This window comes from Oncorhynchus keta, chromosome 10, assembly GCF_023373465.1.
Source record: "Oncorhynchus keta strain PuntledgeMale-10-30-2019 chromosome 10, Oket_V2, whole genome shotgun sequence".
Classification (NCBI taxonomy): domain Eukaryota; kingdom Metazoa; phylum Chordata; class Actinopteri; order Salmoniformes; family Salmonidae; genus Oncorhynchus; species Oncorhynchus keta.
The window spans coordinates 5,682,285-5,701,841 of NC_068430.1; the positions used below are offsets into that span (position 1 = coordinate 5,682,285).

At 46.7% G+C, this 19,557-nt stretch overlaps 1 protein-coding gene across 1 annotated transcript in view; it reads right to left on the minus strand.

Moving 5' to 3' along the window:
- Nucleotides 1-19,557, minus strand: part of LOC118379945 (semaphorin-3D-like) — a 175,322-nt gene that overhangs the window by 6,341 nt on the left and 149,424 nt on the right. Inside the window, exons 13-15 of the mRNA XM_052526219.1 lie at nucleotides 10,805-10,893; nucleotides 5,736-5,777; nucleotides 4,297-4,454 (exon numbers count right to left, since the gene is read on the minus strand). Coding sequence (XP_052382179.1) covers nucleotides 4,297-4,454; nucleotides 5,736-5,777; nucleotides 10,805-10,893 — 289 coding nt within the window. The remainder of the gene's footprint in view (nucleotides 1-4,296; nucleotides 4,455-5,735; nucleotides 5,778-10,804; nucleotides 10,894-19,557) is intronic.

Genomic DNA, 19,557 nt, shown 5'->3' on the forward strand with positions numbered 1-19,557 from the left:
TTCATCCTTCACAACACACATGTGTCTGTCATTGTCTACAGAGATAGCAAGGCGGTCATGTAAAAGTCGTTTTGAAGCATTATACGATTGTCGTCTTTTGCTGATCAAATCAAATCAAAGTTTATTTGTCACGTGCGCTGAATATAACAGTGAAATGCTTACTTACAGACTCTAACCTATAGTGCAAAAAAAGTATTGGGTGAACAATAGGTAGGCAAAGAAATTAAACACTAAAAAGACAGGCTATATACAGTAGCGAGGCTATAAAAGTAGCGAGGCTACACACAGACACCGGTTAGTCAGGCTGATTGAGGTAGTATGTACATGTAGATATGGTTAAAGTGACTATGCATATATGATGGACAGAGAGTAGCAGTAGTGTAAAACAGGGGTTGGCGGGTGGTGGGTGGGACGCAATGCAGATAGCCCGGTTAGCCAATGTGCGGGGGGCACTGGTTGGTCGGGCCAATTGAGGTAGTATGTACATGAATGTATAGTTAAAGTGACTATGCATAGATGATAAACAGAGAGTAGCAGCAGCAATGCAAATAGTCCAGGTAGCCATTTGATTACCTGTTCAGGAGTCTTATGGCTTGGGGGTAAAAACTGTTGAGAAGCCTTTTTGTCCTAGACTTGGCACTCTGGTACCGCTTGCCATGCGGTAGTAGAGAGAACAGTCTATGACTGGGGTGGCTGGGGTCTTTGAACATTTTTAGGGCCTTCCTCTGACACCGCCTGGTGTAGAGGTCCTGGATGGCAGGCATCTTAGCCCCAGTGATGTACTGGGCCATACGCACTACCCACTGTAGTGCCTTGCGGTCGGAGGCCGAGCAGTTGCCGTACCAGGCAGTGATGTTGCAGCTGTAGAACCTTTTGAGGATCTCTGTACCCATGCCAAATCTTTTTAGTTTCCTGAGGGGGAATAGGCTTTGTCGTGCCCTCTTCATGACTGTCTTGGTGTGTTTGGACCATTCTAGTTTGTTGTTGATATGGACACCGAGGAACATGAAGCTCTCAACCTGCTCCACTACAGCACCGTTGGTGAGAATGGGGGCGTGCTCGGTCCCCCTTTTCCTGTAGTCCACAATAATCTCCTTACACTTTGGTGACGTTGAGGGATAGGTTGTTATTCTGGCACCACCCAGCCAGGTGTCTGACTTCCTCCCTATTGGATGTCTCGTCGTTGTCGGTGATCAGGCCTACCACGGTTGTGTCATCTGCAAATTTAATGATGGTGTTGGAGTCGTGCCTGGCCACGCAGTGGTGGGTGAACAGGGAGTACAGGAGGGGACTGAGCACACACCCCTGGGGAGCTCCCGCATTGAGGAACAGAGTGGCAGATTGGGTTGCTACCTACCCTCACTACCTGGGGGCGACCCGTCAGGAAGTCCAGGATCCAGTTGCAGAGGGAGGTGTTCAGTCCCTTGGTCCTTAGCTTAGTGATGAGCTTTGAGGGTACTATGGTGTTGAATGCTGAGCTGTAGTCAATTAATAGCTTTCTCACATACAGTAAGTGTTCCTTTTGTCCAGGTAGGAAAGGGCAGTGTGGAGTGCAATAGAGATTGTATCATCTGTGGATCTGTTTGGCGGTGTGAAAATTGGAGTGGGTCTAGGGTTTCTGGGATAATTGTGTTGATGTGAGCCATTACCATCCTTTCAAAGCACTTCATGGCTACAGATGTGAGTGCTTCGAGTCTGTAGTCATTTAGGCAACTTGCCTTTGTGTTATTAGGCACAGGGACTATGGTGGTCTGCTTGAAACATGTTGGTATTACAGACTTAATCAGGGACATGTTGAAAATGTCAGTGAAGACGTCTGCCAGTTGGTCAGCACATCCCCGGAGCACACGTCCTGGTAATCCATCTGGCCCCGCAGCCTTGTGAATGTTGACCTGTTTAAAGGTCTTACTTACGTCAGCTACGGAGAGCGTGATCACACAGTCGTCCGGAACAGCTGATGCTCTCATGCATGCCCCAGTGTTGCTTGCCTCAAAGCGAGCATAGAAGTGATTTAGTTCGTCTGGTAGGCTCGTGTCACTGGGCAGCTCGCGGCTGTGCTTCCCTTTGTAGTCTGTAATAGTTTGCAAGCCCTGCCACATGAGACAAGCGTCAGAGCCTGTGTAGTATGATTCAATCTTAGCCCTGTATTGACGCTTTGCCTGTTTGATGGTTCGTCGCAGGGCATAGCAGGATTTCTTGTAAACTTCCGGGTTAGAGTCCTGCACATTGAAAGTGGCAGCTCTACCCTTTAGCTCAGTGCGAATGTTGCCTGTAATCCATGGCTTCTGGTTGGGGTATGTACGTACAGTCACTGTGGGGACAACGTCCTCGATGCACTTATTGATAAAGCCAGTGACTGATGTGGTGTACTCCTCAATGTCATCGGAAGAATCCCAGAACACGTTCCAGTCTGTGATAGCAAAACAGTCCTCTAGTTTAGCATCTGCTTCATCTGACCACTTTTTTATAGACCGAATCACTGGTGTTTCCTGCTTTAATTTTTGCTTGTAAGCAGGAATCAGGAGGATTCCTTACCAAACGGAGGGCGAGGGAGAGCTTTATACGCTTCTCTGTGTGTGGAGTACAGGTGATCTAGAATGTTTTTTCCCTCTGGTTGCACATTTAACATGTTGATAGAGATTTGGTAGAACTGATTTAAGTTTCCCTGCATTAAAGTCTCCGGCCACTAGGAGCGCCGCCTCTGGGTGAGTGGTTTCCTGTTTGCTTATTTCCTTATACAACTGACTGAGTGTGGTCTTAGTGTCAGCATCTGTCTGTGGTGGTACATAAACAGCCACGAAAAGTATAGCTGAAAACTCTCTCGGCAAGTAGTGTGGCCTGCAATTTATCACAATATACTCTACTTCAGGCAAGCAAATTCTAGAGACTTCTTAAGCAGGACCAGCTGTTGTTTACAAATACCGGAGTTTTACCGGAGTGTGCTGTTCTATTTTGCCGGTGCAGCGTGTATCCCGCTAGCTGAATATCCATGTCGTCGTTCAGTCACGATTCTGTGAAACATAGGATATTACAGTTTTTGATGTCCCGTTGGTAGGATATTCGTGACCGTACCTCGTCGAGTTGATTGTCCAATGATTGATTCGCACGTTGGCGAATAGCATTGACGGTAACGGCAGGTTTCCCACTCGCCTTTTCCGGGTCCTGACCAGGCATCCGGCTCTTTGTCCTCTGTACCTGCGTCGCTTCCTCTTGCACATAACTGGGATGTCGGCCCTGCCGGGTGTTTGGAGAATGTCTTGTGCATCTTGTTTGTTGAAGAAAAAAATCTTTGTCTAATCCGAGGTGAGTGATCGCTGTCCTGATTTCCAGAAGCTCTTTGTCTAATCCGAGGTGAGTGATCGCTGTCCTGATTTCCAGAAGCTCTTTGTCTAATCTGAGGTGAGTGATGTCTGTCCTGATTTCCAGAAGCTCTTTGTCTAATCCGAGGTGAGTGATCGCTGTCCTGATTTCCAGAAGCTCTTTGTCTAATCTGAGGTGAGTGATCTCTGTCCTGATATCCAGAAGCTCTTTGTCTAATCCGAGGTGAGTGATCGCTGTCCTGATATCCAGAAGCTCTTTGTCTAATCCGAGGTGAGTGATCGCTGTCCTGATTTCCAGAAGCTCTTTGTCTAATCCGAGGTGAGTGATCGCTGTCCTGATATCCATAAACTCTTTGTCTAATCTGAGGTGAGTGATCGCTGTCCTGATATCCAGAAGCTCTTTGTCTAATCCGAGGTGAGTGATCGCTGTCCTGATATCCAGAAGTTCTTTGTCTAATCCGAGGTGAGTGATCGCTGTCCTGATTTCCAGAAACTCTGAGTCTAATCTGAGGTGAGTGATCGCTGTCCTGATATCCAGAAGCTCTGAGTCTAATCTGAGGTGAGTGATGTCTGTCCTGATTTCCAGAAGCTCTTTGTCTAATCCGAGGTGAGTGATCGCTGTCCTGATATCCAGAAGCTCTTTGTCTAATCCGAGGTGAGTGATGTCTGTCCTGATATCCAGAAGCTCTTTGTCTAATCCGAGGTTGCAGAAACATTACGTACAAAATAAATGACAAATAACATGGAAGAAAACACATGAAGCACAACTGGTTGGCGCCCGTAAAACTGCAGCCATTTTCCTCTGGCACCATTTTGTATGAATGTAAAATGTTTGTTTTTTTAAATGGCAATAAATATATTGTATAAAACAGTTAATGCTTGATGTTATTGGTTACTACTATTCATACCCCCAAAATGATTTGATGTGGAGATCAGAATTGCTGTTCTGGGCGCTTATCCTAAGTAGAGTAGTTACCTCTTGTTGCTGGGAAAGTATCGGTTGCATGTGTTCCCGTCCCAGACACAGTAAGGGTCTCTGGCCAGACAGCAGTCAGCACAGTCTTTACCGTACAGCTCACACCTCTGCAGGGCTAACTGGGCCACTCCCTCATCACTGCTCACATACAGCTGTTGCTGTAGACACACATACAAAGCAGGGAAGATGATATCATATAAATTTAAAGTAACTTTTAATTCATGTAATTTAATTATATTGAATGTAATTGATGACCAAGGAATTGAATTGTCATAGTAGCTTCTACAACTGTCAATGTGTCACTGTATACTCCCTTTCCGGCGTTGGAGGTCGTCAGGCTGCTCATTATTACGCACACCTGTCACCATCATTACGCGTATCAGACTCACCTGGACTCTATCATCTGCCTGATTTCCTTCCCTATATGTGTCACTCCCTTTGGTTCTTTCCCTAGGCGTCATTGACTCTGTTCTCAGTGTCCGCTACCCGTGTTCCATGTTTTTTTGGTGGGGGTCCTTCTGTAGCTCAGTTGGTAGAGCATGGCGCTTGTAACGCCAGGGTAGTGGGTTCGATTCCCGGGACCACCCATACGTAGAATGTATGCACACATGACTGTAAGTCGCTTTGGATAAAAGCGTCTGCTAAATGGCATATATTATTATATTATATATTTTTATTAATGAAATACACTCCCTGAACTTACTTCCCCTATTCTCAGCGGACACGTTGCACTTTGTAAAGTTAGTCTCTCGTTCATTTTAGGTGCTTGAGATTACTCTAAAGTGCTGGTGTGCAGGAAAATATTTACACATAGAATCTGGATTGTGGGATTTTCAAGACCTATACCCAACGTGGCTGGCTACACCTGCAATCCCAAACTTCTCTGTGAGTAGGCTACTGCTGGAGAAACTATGTGTAAACAGTGCTGATGCTCTATAGCCGGGATCATCAACTAGATTCAGCAGTGGAACTATTTTTGCGGAAGGTCGGAGTGGGGGAGCGGAACATAATTTAACAGAACATAATTTAAAATAATTCGCAGACTGCAAATTGACCGCAAGAAGCACAAAAATATATAATATATGACTAAAACATAATAATTTCAAACCTGGCTTACATTTGTGAACGATCTCATCTTTCTATTATGTGTGGGAATACTTGGAAACAGATTTACAAAATAAAAACCACTTGGAAACTTGCAAACTACCCAGTTGGGGAACCCTGATCTATTTGAATCATTACTGGAACGGTATTTTACTGCCACGTTAAACTGTTAACTGAGGATGACCACGCACACACACACACACACACACACACACACACACACACACACACACACACACACACACACACACACACACACACACACACACACACACACACACACACACACACACACACACACACACACACACACACACACAGCACTGCAGACTTACCCGTTTGGTAGACAGCTCCATGCTAAGGATAGGGGCGTGATTCTGTAGGATCAGAACACAGGATCAGATGGGTTATTAGTATAACAAAGGATGCAGGGGAGCGGTGTGCATGTGCATGCGTGTGCATGTGTGCGTGTGCATGTGCGCGTGTGTGTGTGCGTGTGTGTTTGTGTGTATGAGATAATGAAGAATAAAGCTCCTCTAGAGGGCCCACATAAGTTACACCACTACCACCATTATCACCATGACCACCACTACCACCATTATCACCACTACCAACATTACCACCACTACCACCATTATTAAAAGCGTCTGCTAAATGGCATATATTATTATTTTATTATATTATCACCATCGCCACCAGTGTCACTTCTACCACAATTTCCACAATTATCACCTCTACCACCATTATCATCACTATCACCATTACCACCACCTTTACCGCCATAATCACAATTGCCACCACTACCACCTTTATCACCACCATCAGAATTACCAGCACCACTACCACCATTATCAGCACTACCACCATTATTACCACTATCACCATTATCACCACTATCAGCATTACCAGCACCACTATCACCATTAGCAGCACTACCACCATTATCAGCACTACCACCATTATTACCACTATCACCATTATCGCCACTATCGCCATTGCCACCATTATCGCCAGCATCACCATTACCGCCAGTATCACCATTATCACCATTCTCACAATTAACACCACTCCACCATTACCACCACTATCTGTCTCAGTGATTCATTTAAACTTGGTAACATTGTGAGTCAATGGCCCCAGACAGTCCAAGTGACGCGGATGATTACCTTGCTATCATTTGTCTCGTGACATTCCACACTAACTGTCCTACCTAGCTAACTTTCTACCAGGCCATCCAGACACACACACACACACACACACACGCACGCACGCACGCACGCACGCACGCACGCACGCACGCACACACACACACACACACACACACACACACACACACACACACACACACACACACACACACACTACGCTTGCGTCTGTGAGCTATATGGTAACCCTGTACCCAAGGCCTGCCAGGGGAACCCCATCCCCCAGACATTGAATTTAAGCATGAGAATAGCATGCTATTCACCAGCTACTCCTTCGGGTGGAGAAATGAAGGTGTGGTGGAGGTGTGTCGACAGATACACCATATCCTCTCTCTTCTCCTCCCCTCTCATCTCTCTTCTCCTCCCCTCTCCTCTCTCTTCTCCTCCCTCTTCTCCTCCCTCTCTCTTCTCCTCCCCTCTCCTCTCTCTTCTCCTCCCCTCTCTTCTCCTCCCTCTTCTCCTCCCTCTCTCTTCTCCTCCCCTCTCCTCTCTCTTCTCCCCCTCTCCTCTCTCTTCTCCTCTCTCTTCTCCTCCCCTCTCCTCTCTCTTCTCCTCCCCTCTCCTCTCCTCCCTCGTCTCCTCCCTCTCTCTTCTCCCCCTCTCCTCTCTCTTCTCCTCTCTCTTCTCCTCCCCTCTCCTCTCTCTTCTTCTCCCTCTTCTCCTCCCTCTTCTCCTCCCTCTTCTCCTCCCCTTTCCTCTCTCTTCTCCTCCCCTCTCCTCTCTCTTCTCCTCCCTCTCTCTTCTCCTCCCCTCTCCTCTCTCTTCTTCTCCCTCTTCTCCTCCCTCTTCTCCTCCCTCTTCTCCTCCTTTTCCCTCTCTCTTCTCCTCCCTCTTCTCTTCTCTTCCCCTCTCCTCTCTCTTCTCCTCCCTCTTCTCCTCCCTCTTCTCTTCTCCTCCCCTCTCCTCTCTCTTCTCCCCCTCTCCTCTCTCTTCTCCTCGCTCTTCTCCTCCCCTCTCCTCTCTCTTCTCCTCCCTCTTCTCCTCCCTCTCTCTTCTCCTCCCCTCTCCTCTCTCTTCTCCCCTTCTCCTCTCTCTTCTCCTCTCTCTTCTCCTCCCCTCTCCTCTCTCTTCTCCTCCCCTCTCCTCTCCTCCCTCGTCTCCTCCCTCTCTCTTCTCCCCCTCTCCTCTCTCTTCTCCTCTCTCTTCTCCTCCCCTCTCCTCTCTCTTCTTCTCCCTCTTCTCCTCCCTCTTCTCCTCCCTCTTCTCCTCCCCTTTCCTCTCTCTTCTCCTCCCCTCTCCTCTCTCTTCTCCTCCCTCTCTCTTCTCCTCCCCTCTCCTCTCTCTTCTTCTCCCTCTTCTCCTCCCTCTTCTCCTCCCTCTTCTCCTCCTTTTCCCTCTCTCTTCTCCTCCCTCTTCTCTTCTCTTCCCCTCTCCTCTCTCTTCTCCCCCTCTCCTCTCTCTTCTCCTCCCTCTTCTCCTCCCTCTTCTCTTCTCTTCTCTTCCCCTCTCCTCTCTCTTCTCCCCCTCTCCTCTCTCTTCTCCTCCTTTTCCCTCTCTTCTCCTCCCTCTTCTCCTCCCTCTTCTCTTCACTTCCCCTCTCCTCTCTCTTCTCTTCCCCTCTCCTCTCTCTTCTCCTCCTTTTCCCTCTCTCTTCTCCTCCCTCTTCTCCTCCCCTCTCCTCTCTCTTCTCCTCCCCTCTCCTCTCTCTTTTCCTCTTCCCTCTCTCTTCCGTCTGTCTGTCTGTGTATGTGGGAAGCATCTGTATCTGTTTTTCCTCTTAGGGGTGTTAGTTGGTTAATTACATTGTAGTTAATTAGTTGGTTAGGTAAAGTATGTCATTTGCCCCAATGGAAACAACAGCCAGTGCTGATGTCAGAAACACCTAGCTCACATTACATGGCAGACAGGAGGATCAACAGATGGTATGGCAGACAGACAGGTCAACAGATGATACGGCAGACAGGTGGGTATACAGATGGTATGGCAGACAGGTGGTATGGCAGACAGACAGGTCAACAGATGGTATGGCAGACAGGAGGGTCAACAGATGGTATGGCAGACAGGCAGGTCAACAGATGGTATGGCAGACAGGAGGGTCAACAGATGGTATGGCAGACAGGCAGGTCAACAGATGGTATGGCAGACAGGAGGGTATACAGATGGTATGGCAGACAGACGGGTATACAGATGGTAAGGCAGACAGGTAGGTCAACAGATGGTATGGCAGACAGGCAGGTATACAGATGGTAAGGCAGACAGGCGGGTCAACAGATGGTATGGCAGACAGATGGGTATACAGATGGTATGGCAGACAAACGGGTATACAGATGGTATGGCAGACAGACGGGTATACAGATGGTATGGCAGACAGGCAGGTCAACAGATGGTATGGCAGACAGGCGGGTATACAGATGGTATGGCAGACAGACGGGTATACAGATGGTATGGCAGACAGACGGGTATACAGATGGTATGGCAGACAGGCGGGTATACAGATGGTATGGCAGACAGATGGGTATACAGATGGTATGGCAGACAGGCGGGTCAACAGATGGTATGGCAGACAGGTGGGTCAACAGATGGTATGGCAGACAGGCAGGTCAACAGATGGTATGGCAGACAGGCGGGTCAACAGATGGTATGGCAGATAGACAGGTATACAGATGGTGTGCAGACAGGTGGGTATACAGATGGTATGGCAGATAGACAGGTCAACAGATGGTATGGCAGACAGGCAGGTATACAGATGGTATGGCAGACAGACGGGTATACAGATGGTAAGGCAGACAGGTGGGTATACAGATGGTTAGGCAGACAGACAGGTCAACAGATGGTATGGCAGACAGACAGGTCAACAGATGGTAAGGCAGACAGGCAGGTCAACAGATGGTATGGCAGACAGACAGGTCAACAGATGGTAAGGCAGACAGGCAGGTCAACAGATGGTATGGCAGACAGGCAGGTATACAGATGGTATGGCAGACAGACAGGTCAACAGATGGTATGGCAGACAGACAGGTCAACAGATGGTAAGGCAGACAGGCAGGTCAACAGATGGTATGGCAGACAGGCAGGTATACAGATGGTATGGCAGACAGGTGGGTCAACAGATGGTATGGCAGACAGGCAGATGGTAAGGCAGACAGGCAGGTCAACAGATGGTATGGCAGACATACAGGTTAACAGATGGTATGGCAGACAGGCAGGTATACAGATGGTATGGCAGACAGGTGGGTATACAGATGGTATGGCAGACAGACAGGTCAACAGATGGTACGGCAGACAGGCAGGTCAACAGATGGTATGGCAGACAGGCAGGTCAACAGATGGTATGGCAGACAGACAGGTCAACAGATGGTAAGGCAGACAGGCAGGTTAACAGATGGTATGGCAGACAGGCAGGTTAACAGATGGTATGGCAGACAGACGGGTATACAGATGGTATGGCAGACAGACGGGTATACAGATGGTATGGCAGACAGGCGGGTCAACAGATGGTATGGCAGACAGGCGGGTCAACAGATGGTATGGCAGACAGGCAGGTTAACAGATGGTATGGCAGACAGACAGGTATACAGATGGTATGGCAGACAGGCAGGTTAACAGATGGTATGGCAGACAGGCAGGTTAACAGATGGTATGGCAGACAGGCAGGTATACAGATGGTATGGCAGACAGACGGGTATACAGATGGTATGGCAGACAGGCAGGTTAACAGATGGTATGGCAGACAGGCGGGTATACAGATGGTATGGCAGACAGGCAGGTTAACAGATGGTATGGCAGACAGGCAGGTTAACAGATGGTTAGGCAGACAGGCGGGTCAACAGATGGTATGGCAGACAGGCAGGTATACAGATGGTATGGCAGACAGGAGGGTATACAGATGGTATGGCAGACAGGTGGGTATACAGATGGTATGGCAGACAGGCAGGTATACAGATGGTATGGCAGACAGGCAGGTTAACAGATGGTATGGCAGACAGGCAGGTTAACAGATGGTATGGCAGACAGGCAGGTTAACAGATGGTATGGCAGACAGGCAGGTTAACAGATGGTATGGCAGACAGGCATTTCCAAGAGAGACCTGGTCCGATGTTCAGATCAGTGAAGTATATAGGCCGTTGGGTATAAACGTTCCTACACCGGGCCCCATTCAGATGAAGTTCCCATTGCTCCTAAAGCTAAAACTCTTGACTCGGTAGCAGGACACCTTAAGAGAAGACGAAATGGTGAAGCTGAAGCAGGCTCCTTCTCACCTGAAACACAGTCAGCTGCTCCAGAATGATCTCCTCAGGTTCCCTGTTCTCTTTAGGAATAGACACCACTTTCAGCACCTGGCCATCATCTAATGAGCAGGGAGAAATAGAGAGAGGGGAGGGGGGGAATAGAGAGAGGGGAGGGGGAATGGAGAGAGGGGAGGGGGGATGGAGAGAGGGGAGGGGGAATAGAGAGAGAGGGGAGGGGGATAGAGAGAGGGGAGGGGGGAATGGGGAGAGGGGAGGGGGGAATGGAGAGAGGGGAGGGGGAATGGAGAGAGGGGAGGGGGAATAGAGAGAGGGGAGGGGGAATGGAGAGAGGGGAGGGGGAAATAGAGAGAGGGGAGGGGGAATGGAGAGAGGGAGGGGGGGAATAGAGAGAGGGGAGGGGGAATGGAGAGAGGGGAGGGGGAATGGAGAGAGGGGAGGGGGAATGGAGAGAGGGGAGGGGGAATGGAGAGAGGGGAGGGGTGAATGGAGAGAGGGGAGGGGGAATGGAGAGAGGGGGAGGGGGAAATGGAGAGAGGGGAGGGGTGAATGGAGAGAGGGGAGGGGGAATGGAGAGAGGGGAGGGGGAATGGAGAGAGGGGAGTGGGAGAATGGAGAGAGGGGAGGGGGAATGGAGAGAGGGGAGGGGGAATGGAGAGAGGGGGGGGGAATGGAGAGAGGGGAGGGGGAAATAGAGAGAGGGGAGGGTGAATGGAGAGAGGGGAGGGGGAATGGAGAGAGGGGAGGGGTGAATGGAGAGAGGGGAGGGGGAATGGAGAGAGGGGAGGGGGAAATGGAGAGAGGGGAGGGGTGAATGGAGAGAGGGGAGGGGGAATGGAGAGAGGGGAGGGGGAATGGGGAGAGGGGAGGGGTGAATGGAGAGAGGGGAGGGTGAATGGAGAGAGGGGGGGGGAATGGAGAGAGGGAGGGGGAATGGAGAGAGGGGAGGGGGAATGGAGAGAGGGGAGGGGGAATGGAGAGAGGGGAGGGGTGAATGGAGAGAGGGGAGGGGGAATGGAGGGGGAATGGAGAGGGGGGGAATGGAGAGAGGGGAGGGGGAATGGAGAGAGGGGAGGGGGAATGGAGAGAGGGAGGGGGAATGGAGAGAGGGGAGGGGGGGAATGGAGAGAGGGGAGGGGGGGAATGGAGAGAGGGGAGGGGGGGAATGGAGAGAGGGGAGGGGGGGAATGGAGAGAGGGGAGGGGGAAATAGAGAGAGTTACCGAGTGATATATATTCCCACATAGGTAATAACAATCGATTGCAGTTGATGTCTCTAATATACAGCTGGTGATCTTAATGGAAACGGTGAGTTAAAAGTCCCAAGGTCACACCAACCAACCACCATTCCTGGCTGTGTGCTTCATGCATTGATCGATCGATGCTGTGGTGTCATTGTTACATACTGGCTTTGTATTTGCATTTCGTTCCTGCCAATGCAGCAGATACTCTTCCTGGTGTCCAACTAAATTAAGGAAGTTTATGATAATTTTTAAAATATTACAATACATTCACAACACATGAAGTGTTGTGCCCTCAGACCACCACTCTGCTACCACATATCTACAACACAACATCCATGTGTACATGTGTGTATAGTGTGTTTGTTATAGTGTGTTTGTTATAGTGTGTTTGTTATAGTGGTGTTTGTTATAGTGTGTTTGTTATAGTGGTGTTTGTTATAGTGTGTTTGTTATAGTGTGTTTGTTATAGTGGTGTTTGTTATAGTGTGTTTGTTATAGTGTGTTTGTTATAGTGTGTTTGTTATAGTGTGTTTGTTATAGTGTGTTTGTTATAGTGTGTTTGTTATAGTGTGTTTGTTATAGTGTGTTTGTTATAGTGTGTTTGTTATAGTGTGTTTGTTATAGTGGTGTTTGTTATAGTGTGTTTGTTATAGTGTGTTTGTTATAGTGTGTTTGTTATAGTTATAGTGTGTTTGTTATAGTGTGTTTGTTTTGTTATAGTGGTGTTTGTTATAGTGTGTTATAGTGTTTTGTTATAGTGTGTTTAGTTATAGTGGTGTTTGTTATAGTGTGTTTGTTATAGTGGTTTGTTATAGTGTGTTTGTTATAGTGTGTTTGTTATAGTGTGTTGTTATAGTGGTGTTTGTTATAGTGGTGTTTGTTATAGTGTGTTTGTTATATATAGTGGTGTTTGTTATATAGTGTGTTTGTTATAGTGTGTTTGTTATAGTGTGTTTGTTATAGTGTGTTTGTTAAAGTGTGTTTGTTATAGTGTATAGTGTGTGTTTGTTATAGTGTGTTTGTTATAGTGTGTTTGTTATAGTGTGTTTGTTATAGTGTGTTTGTTATAGTGTGTTTGTTATAGTGTGTTTGTTATAGTTTGTTATAGTGTGTTTGTTATAGTTATAGTGTGTTTGTTATAGTGTGTATATAGTGTGTTTGTTATAGTGTGTTTGTTATAGTGTGTTTGTTATAGTGTTTTGTTATAGTGTGTTTGTTATAGTATAGTGTGTTTGTTATAGTGTGTTTGTTAAATAGTGTGTTTGTTATAGTGTGTTTGTTATAGTGTGTTTGTTATAGTGTTATAGTTTGTTATAGTGTGTTTGTTATAGTGTGTTTGTTATAGTGGTGTTTGTTATAGTGTGTTTGTTATAGTGTGTTTGTTATAGTGTTTGTTTAGTTATAGTGTGTTTGTTATAGTTGTTATAGTGTGTTTGTTATAGTGTGTTTGTTAGTGTTTTGTTATAGTGTTTGTTTGTTATAGTGTGTTTGTTATTTTTGTTATAGTTATAGTGTGTTTGTTAAAGTGTGTTTGTTATAGTGTGTTTGCTATAGTGTGTTTGTTATAGTGTGTTTGTTATAGTGTGTTTGTTATAGTGTGTTTGTTATAGTGGTGTTTGTTTGTTATAGTGTTTGTTATAGTGTGTTTTGTTATAGTGTGTTTGTTATAGTGTGTTTGTTATAGTGTGTTTGTTATAGTGTGTTTGTTATAGTGTGTTTGTTATAGTGTGTTTGTTATAGTGTGTTTGTTATAGTGTGTTATAGTTATAGTGTGTTTGTTATAGTGTGTTTGTTATAGTGTGTTTGTTATAGTGTGTTTGTTATAGTGTGTTTGTTATAGTGTGTTTGTTATAGTGTGTTTGTTATAGTGTGTGTTTGTTATAGTGTGTTTGTTATAGTGTGTTTGTTATAGTGTTTGTTATAGTGTGTTTGTTATAGTGTGTTTGTTATAGTGTGTTTGTTATAGTGTGTTTGTTATAGTGTGTTTGTTATAGTTATAGTGTGTTTGTTATAGTGTGTTTGTTATAGTGTGTTTGTTATAGTGTGTTTGTTATAGTGTGTTTGTTATAGTGTGTTTGTTATAGTGGTGTTTGTTATAGTGTGTTTGTTATAGTGTGTTTGTTAAAGTGTGTTTGTTATAGTGTGTTTGTGTATAGTGTGTTTGTTATAGTGTGTTTGTTATAGTGTGTTTGTTATAGTGTGTTTGTTATAGTGTAAAGTGTGTTTGTTATAGTGTGTTTGTTATAGTGTGTTTGTTATTATAGTGGTGTTTGTTATAGTGTGTTTGTTATAGTGTGTTTGTTATAGTGTGTTTGTTATAGTGTGTTTGTTAAATAGTGTGTTTGTTATAGTGTGTTTGTTATAGTGTGTTTGTTATAGTGGTGTTTGTTATAGTGTGTTTGTTATAGTGTGTTGTTATAGTGTGTTTGTTATAGTGTGTTTGTTATAGTGTGTTGTGTTATGTATAGTGTGTTTGTTATAGTGTGTTTGTTATAGTGTGTTTGTTATAGTGTGTTTGTTATAGTGTGTTTGTTATAGTGTTTGTTTGTTATAGTGTGTTTGTTATAGTGTGTTTGTTATAGTGTGTTTGTTATAGTGTGTTTGTTATAGTGTGTTTGTTAAAGTGTGTTTGTTATAGTGTGTTTGTTATAGTGTGTTTGTTATAGTGTGTTTGTTATAGTGTGTTTGTTATAGTGTGTTTGTTATAGTGTGTTTGTTATAGTGTGTTTGTTATAGTGTTTTGTTATAGTGTGTTTGTTATAGTGTGTTTGTTATAGTGTGTTTGTTATAGTGTGTTTGTTATAGTGTGTTTGTTATAGTGTGTTTGTTATAGTGGTGTTTGTTATAGTGTGTTTGTTATAGTGGTGTTTGTTATAGTGTGTTTGTTATAGTGTGTTTGTTATAGTGTGTTTGTTAAAGTGTGTTTGTTATAGTGTGTTTGTTATAGTGTGTTTGTTATAGTGGTGTTTGTTATAGTGTGTTTGTTATAGTGTGTTTGTTATAGTGTGTTTGTTAAAGTGTGTTTGTTATAGTGTGTTTGTTATAGTGTGTTTGTTATAGTGTGTTTGTTATAGTGTGTTTGTTATAGTGTGTTTGTTATAGTGTGTTTGTTATAGTGTGTTTGTTATAGTGTGTTTGTTATAGTGGTGTTTGTTATAGTGTGTTTGTTATAGTGTGTTTGTTATAGTGTGTTTGTTAAAGTGTGTTTGTTATAGTGTGTTTGTTATAGTGGTGTTTGTTATAGTGTGTTTGTTATAGTGTGTTTGTTATAGTGTGTTTGTTATAGTGTGTTTGTTATAGTGTGTTTGTTATAGTGGTGTTTGTTATAGTGTGTTTGTTATAGTGTGTTTGTTATAGTGGTGTTTGTTATAGTGTGTTTGTTATAGTGGTGTTTGTTATAGTGTGTTTGTTATAGTGTTTGTTATAGTGTGTTTGTTAAAGTGTGTTTGTTATAGTGTGTTTGTTATAGTGTGTTTGTTATAGTGTGTTTGTTATAGTGTGTTTGTTATAGTGTGTTTGTTATAGTGTGTTTGTTATAGTGTGTTTGTTATAGTGTTTTGTTATAGTGTGTTTGTTATAGTGTGTTTGTTATAGTGTGTTTGTTATAGTGTGTTTGTTATAGTGTGTTTGTTATAGTGTGTTTGTTATAGTGTGTTTGTTATAGTGGTGTTTGTTATAGTGTTTGTTATTTTTTGTTATAGTGTGTTTGTTATAGTGTGTTTGTTATAAAGTGTGTTTGTTATAGTGTGTTTGTTATAGTGTGTTTGTTATAGTGTGTTTGTTATAGTGTGTTTGTTATAGTGTGTTTGTTATAGTGTGTTTGTTATAGTGTGTTTGTTATAGTGTTTTGTTATAGTGTTTTGTTATAGTGTGTTTGTTATAGTGTGTTTGTTATAGTGTGTTTGTTATAGTGTGTTTGTTATAGTGTGTTTGTTATAGTGTGTTTGTTATAGTGTGTTTGTTATAGTGGTGTTTGTTATAGTGTGTTTGTTATAGTGTTTGTTATAGTGGTGTTTGTTATAGTGTGTTTGTTATAGTGGTGTTTGTTATAGTGTGTTTGTTATAGTGGTGTTTGTTATAGTGTGTTTGTTATAGTGGTGTTTGTTATAGTGTGTTTGTTATAGTGGTGTTTGTTATAGTGTGTTTGTTATAGTGTGTTTGTTATAGTGGTGTTTGTTATAGTGTGTTTGTTATAGTGTGTTTGTTATAGTGTGTTTGTTAAAGTGTGTTTGTTATAGTGTGTTTGTTATAGTGTGTTTGTTATAGTGTGTTTGTTATAGTGTGTTTGTTATAGTGTGTTTGTTATAGTGTGTTTGTTATAGTGTGTTTGTTATAGTGTGTTTGTTATAGTGTGTTTGTTATAGTGTGTTTGTTATAGTGTGTTTGTTATAGTGTGTTTGTTATAGTGTGTTTGTTATAGTGTGTTTGTTATAGTGTGTTTGTTATAGTGGTGTTTGTTAAAGTGTGTTTGTTATAGTGTGTTTGTTATAGTGTGTTTGTTATAAGTGTGTTTGTTATAGTGTGTGTTTGTTATAGTGGTGTTTGTTATAGTGTGTTTGTTATAGTGTGTTTGTTATAGTGTGTTTGTTATAGTGGTGTTTGTTGTAGTGTGTTTGTTATAGTGTGTTTGTTAAAGTGTGTTTGTTATAGTGTGTTTGCTATAGTGTGTTTGTTATAGTGTGTTTGTTATAGTGTGTTTGTTATAGTGTGTTTGTTAAAGTGTGTTTGTTATAGTGTGTTTGTTATAGTGTGTTTGTTATAGTGGTGTTTGTTATAGTGTGTTTGTTATAGTGTGTTTGTTATTGTCACGTTCTGACCTTTATTTTCTGTGTTTTGTGTTTAGTTAGTATGGTCAGGGCGTGAGTTGGGTGGGCAGTCTATGTTTGTTTGTCTAGGTTTTGGGAAATTCTATGTTTCGGCCTAGTATGGTTCTCAATCAGAGGCAGGTGTCATTAGTTGTCTCTGATTGAGAATCATACTTAGGTGGCCTGGGTTTCACTGTGTGTTTGTGGGTGATTGTTTCCTGTCTTCGTGTATGCACCAGATAGGACTGTAATTTGAGTTTTCACGTTTTCTTGTTTTGTTAGTTTGTTCATGTGTACCTTATCGCATTAAAAAGTACCATGGAAAATTACCACGCCGCGTATTGGTCCTCTGATCCGTTTCGCCTCTCTTCTTCGGAAGAAGAGGAGGAAACTCATTACAGAATCACCCACCACAATCGGACCAAGCGGCGTGGTAAAGGACAGCGACGACAGCAGCAGCAGCATCAACAACAGAGGCCACCATCACAGGACTCCTGGACATGGGAGCAGATATGGAACGAAGAGGGACCCTGGGCACGGGCTGGGAAAATCGCAGCCCCAAAGCAGAGCTGGAGGCAGCGAAAGCTGATCGGCGGCAATATGAGGAGCCAGCACGGCAGTGCGACAGGTACGAGAGGCAGCCCCAAATTTTTTGGGGGGCACACGAGGGTGGTACTAAGCCAGGTAGCAGACCTGAGCTCACTCCTCGTGCTTATTATGAGCAGCGCATTACTGGTCAGGCACCGTGTTATGCGGTTGAGCGCACGGTGTCGCCAGTGCGTGTCCATAGCCCGGTGCGCTATAGGGCAGCCCCCCGAGAGTGCCATGCGAGTGTGGGCATTGAGCCAGGGCGTATGGTGCCTGCTCAGCGGGTCTGGTCGCCGGTACGCAGTCTGGGTCCAGGTTATCCTGCGCCGGCTCTGCGTGCTGTGTCTCCGGGCGCTGGGAGGGTGCAGTGCGTCCTCTGCCTGCGCTCCGCTCGTACCGGGCAACTGTGGGAGTGGAGCCTAGGGGAGAGGTGCGTGTAGTAAGCACTAGATCTCCCGTGCTTACCCACAGCCCGGTTCAACCTGTGCCTGCACTTTTGAGGGTCCGGGCTCGAGTAGTTGTCCAGCCTGGGGAAGTGGTGCCAAGGTTGCGCACCAGAGCTCCAGTGCTCCCCCACAGCCCGGTCTTTCAGGCTCCTCCTAACACCAAGCCTCCTGAAAGTCTCCCCAGCCTGGTAGTTCCTGTGGCAGCCCCACGCACCAGGCTGTCTCTCAGTCTCCTCCCTGCAGGTGCTCCCGCCTGTCCGGCGCCGCTGCCGGAGCGTTCCGCCTGTCCGGCGCCGCTGCCGGAGCCTCCCGCCTGTCCGGCGCCGCTGCCGGAGCCTCCCGCCTGTCCGGCGCCGCTGCCGGAGCCTCCCGCCTGTCCGGAGCCTCCCGCCTGTCCGGCGCCGCTGCCGGAGCCTCCCGCCTGTCCGGCGCCACTGCCGGAGCCTCCCGCCTGTCCGGCGCCGCTGCCGGAGCCTCCCGCCTGTCCGGCGCCGCTGCTGGAGCGTCCCGCCTGTCCGGCGCCGCTGCCTCCTGTAGCAGCTCCACGCACCAGGCTGTCTCTCTGTCTCCTCTCTGCAGGTGCTCCCGCCTGTCCGGCGCCGCTGCCGGAGCCTCCCGCCTGTCCGGCGCTGCTGCCGGAGCCTCCCGCCTGTCCGGCGCCGCTGCCGGAGCATCCCGCCTGTCCGGCGCCGCTGCCGGAGCCTCCCGCCTGTCCGGCGCCGCTGCCGGAGCCTCCCGCCTGTCCGGCGCCGCTGCCGGAGCCTCCCGCCTGTCCGGCGCCGCTGCCGGAGCCTCCCGCCTGTCCGGAGCCTCCCGCCTGTCCGGCGCCGCTGCCGGAGCCTCCCGCCTGTCCGGCGCCGCTGCCGGAGCCTCCCGCCTGTCCGGCGCCGCTGCCGGAGCCTCCCGCCTGTCCGGCGCCGCTGCCGGAGCCTCCCACCTGTCCGGCGCTGCTGCCGGAGCGTCCCGCCTGTCCGGCGCCGCTGCCGGAGCGTCCCGCCTGTCCGGCGCCGCTGCCGGAGCCCCTCAGCCCAGAGGCGCCAGAGCCCCTCAGCCCAGAGGCGCCAGAGCCCCTCAGCCCAGAGGCGCCAGAGCCCCTCAGCCCAGAGGCGCCAGAGCCCCTCAGCCCAGAGGCGCCAGAGCCCCTCAGCCCAGAGGCGCCAGAGCCCCCTCAGCCCAGAGGCGCCAGAGCCCCTGTCCTCTGTCCAGAGCCCCTGTCCTCTGTCCAGAGCCCCTGTCCTCTGTCCAGAGCCCCTGCCCCTCTGTCCCGAGCTGCCCCTCTGTCCAGTGGGGTCATTGAGAGGGGTTGCCATGGTGAGAAAGCCACGGAGGCGGAAAATGAGGCGGACAAAGACAAGGGTGAAGTGGGGTCCGCGTCCCGCGCCAGAACCGCCACCGCGGACAGACGCCCACCCAGACCCTCCCCTATAGGTCAAGGTTTTGCGGCCGGGAGTCCGCACCTTTGGGGGGGGGTACTGTCACGTTCTGACCTTTATTTTCTGTGTTTTGTGTTTAGTTAGTATGGTCAGGGCGTGAGTTGGGTGGGCAGTCTATGTTTGTTTGTCTAGGTTTTGGGAAATTCTATGTTTCGGCCTAGTATGGTTCTCAATCAGAGGCAGGTGTCATTAGTTGTCTCTGATTGAGAATCATACTTAGGTGGCCTGGGTTTCACTGTGTGTTTGTGGG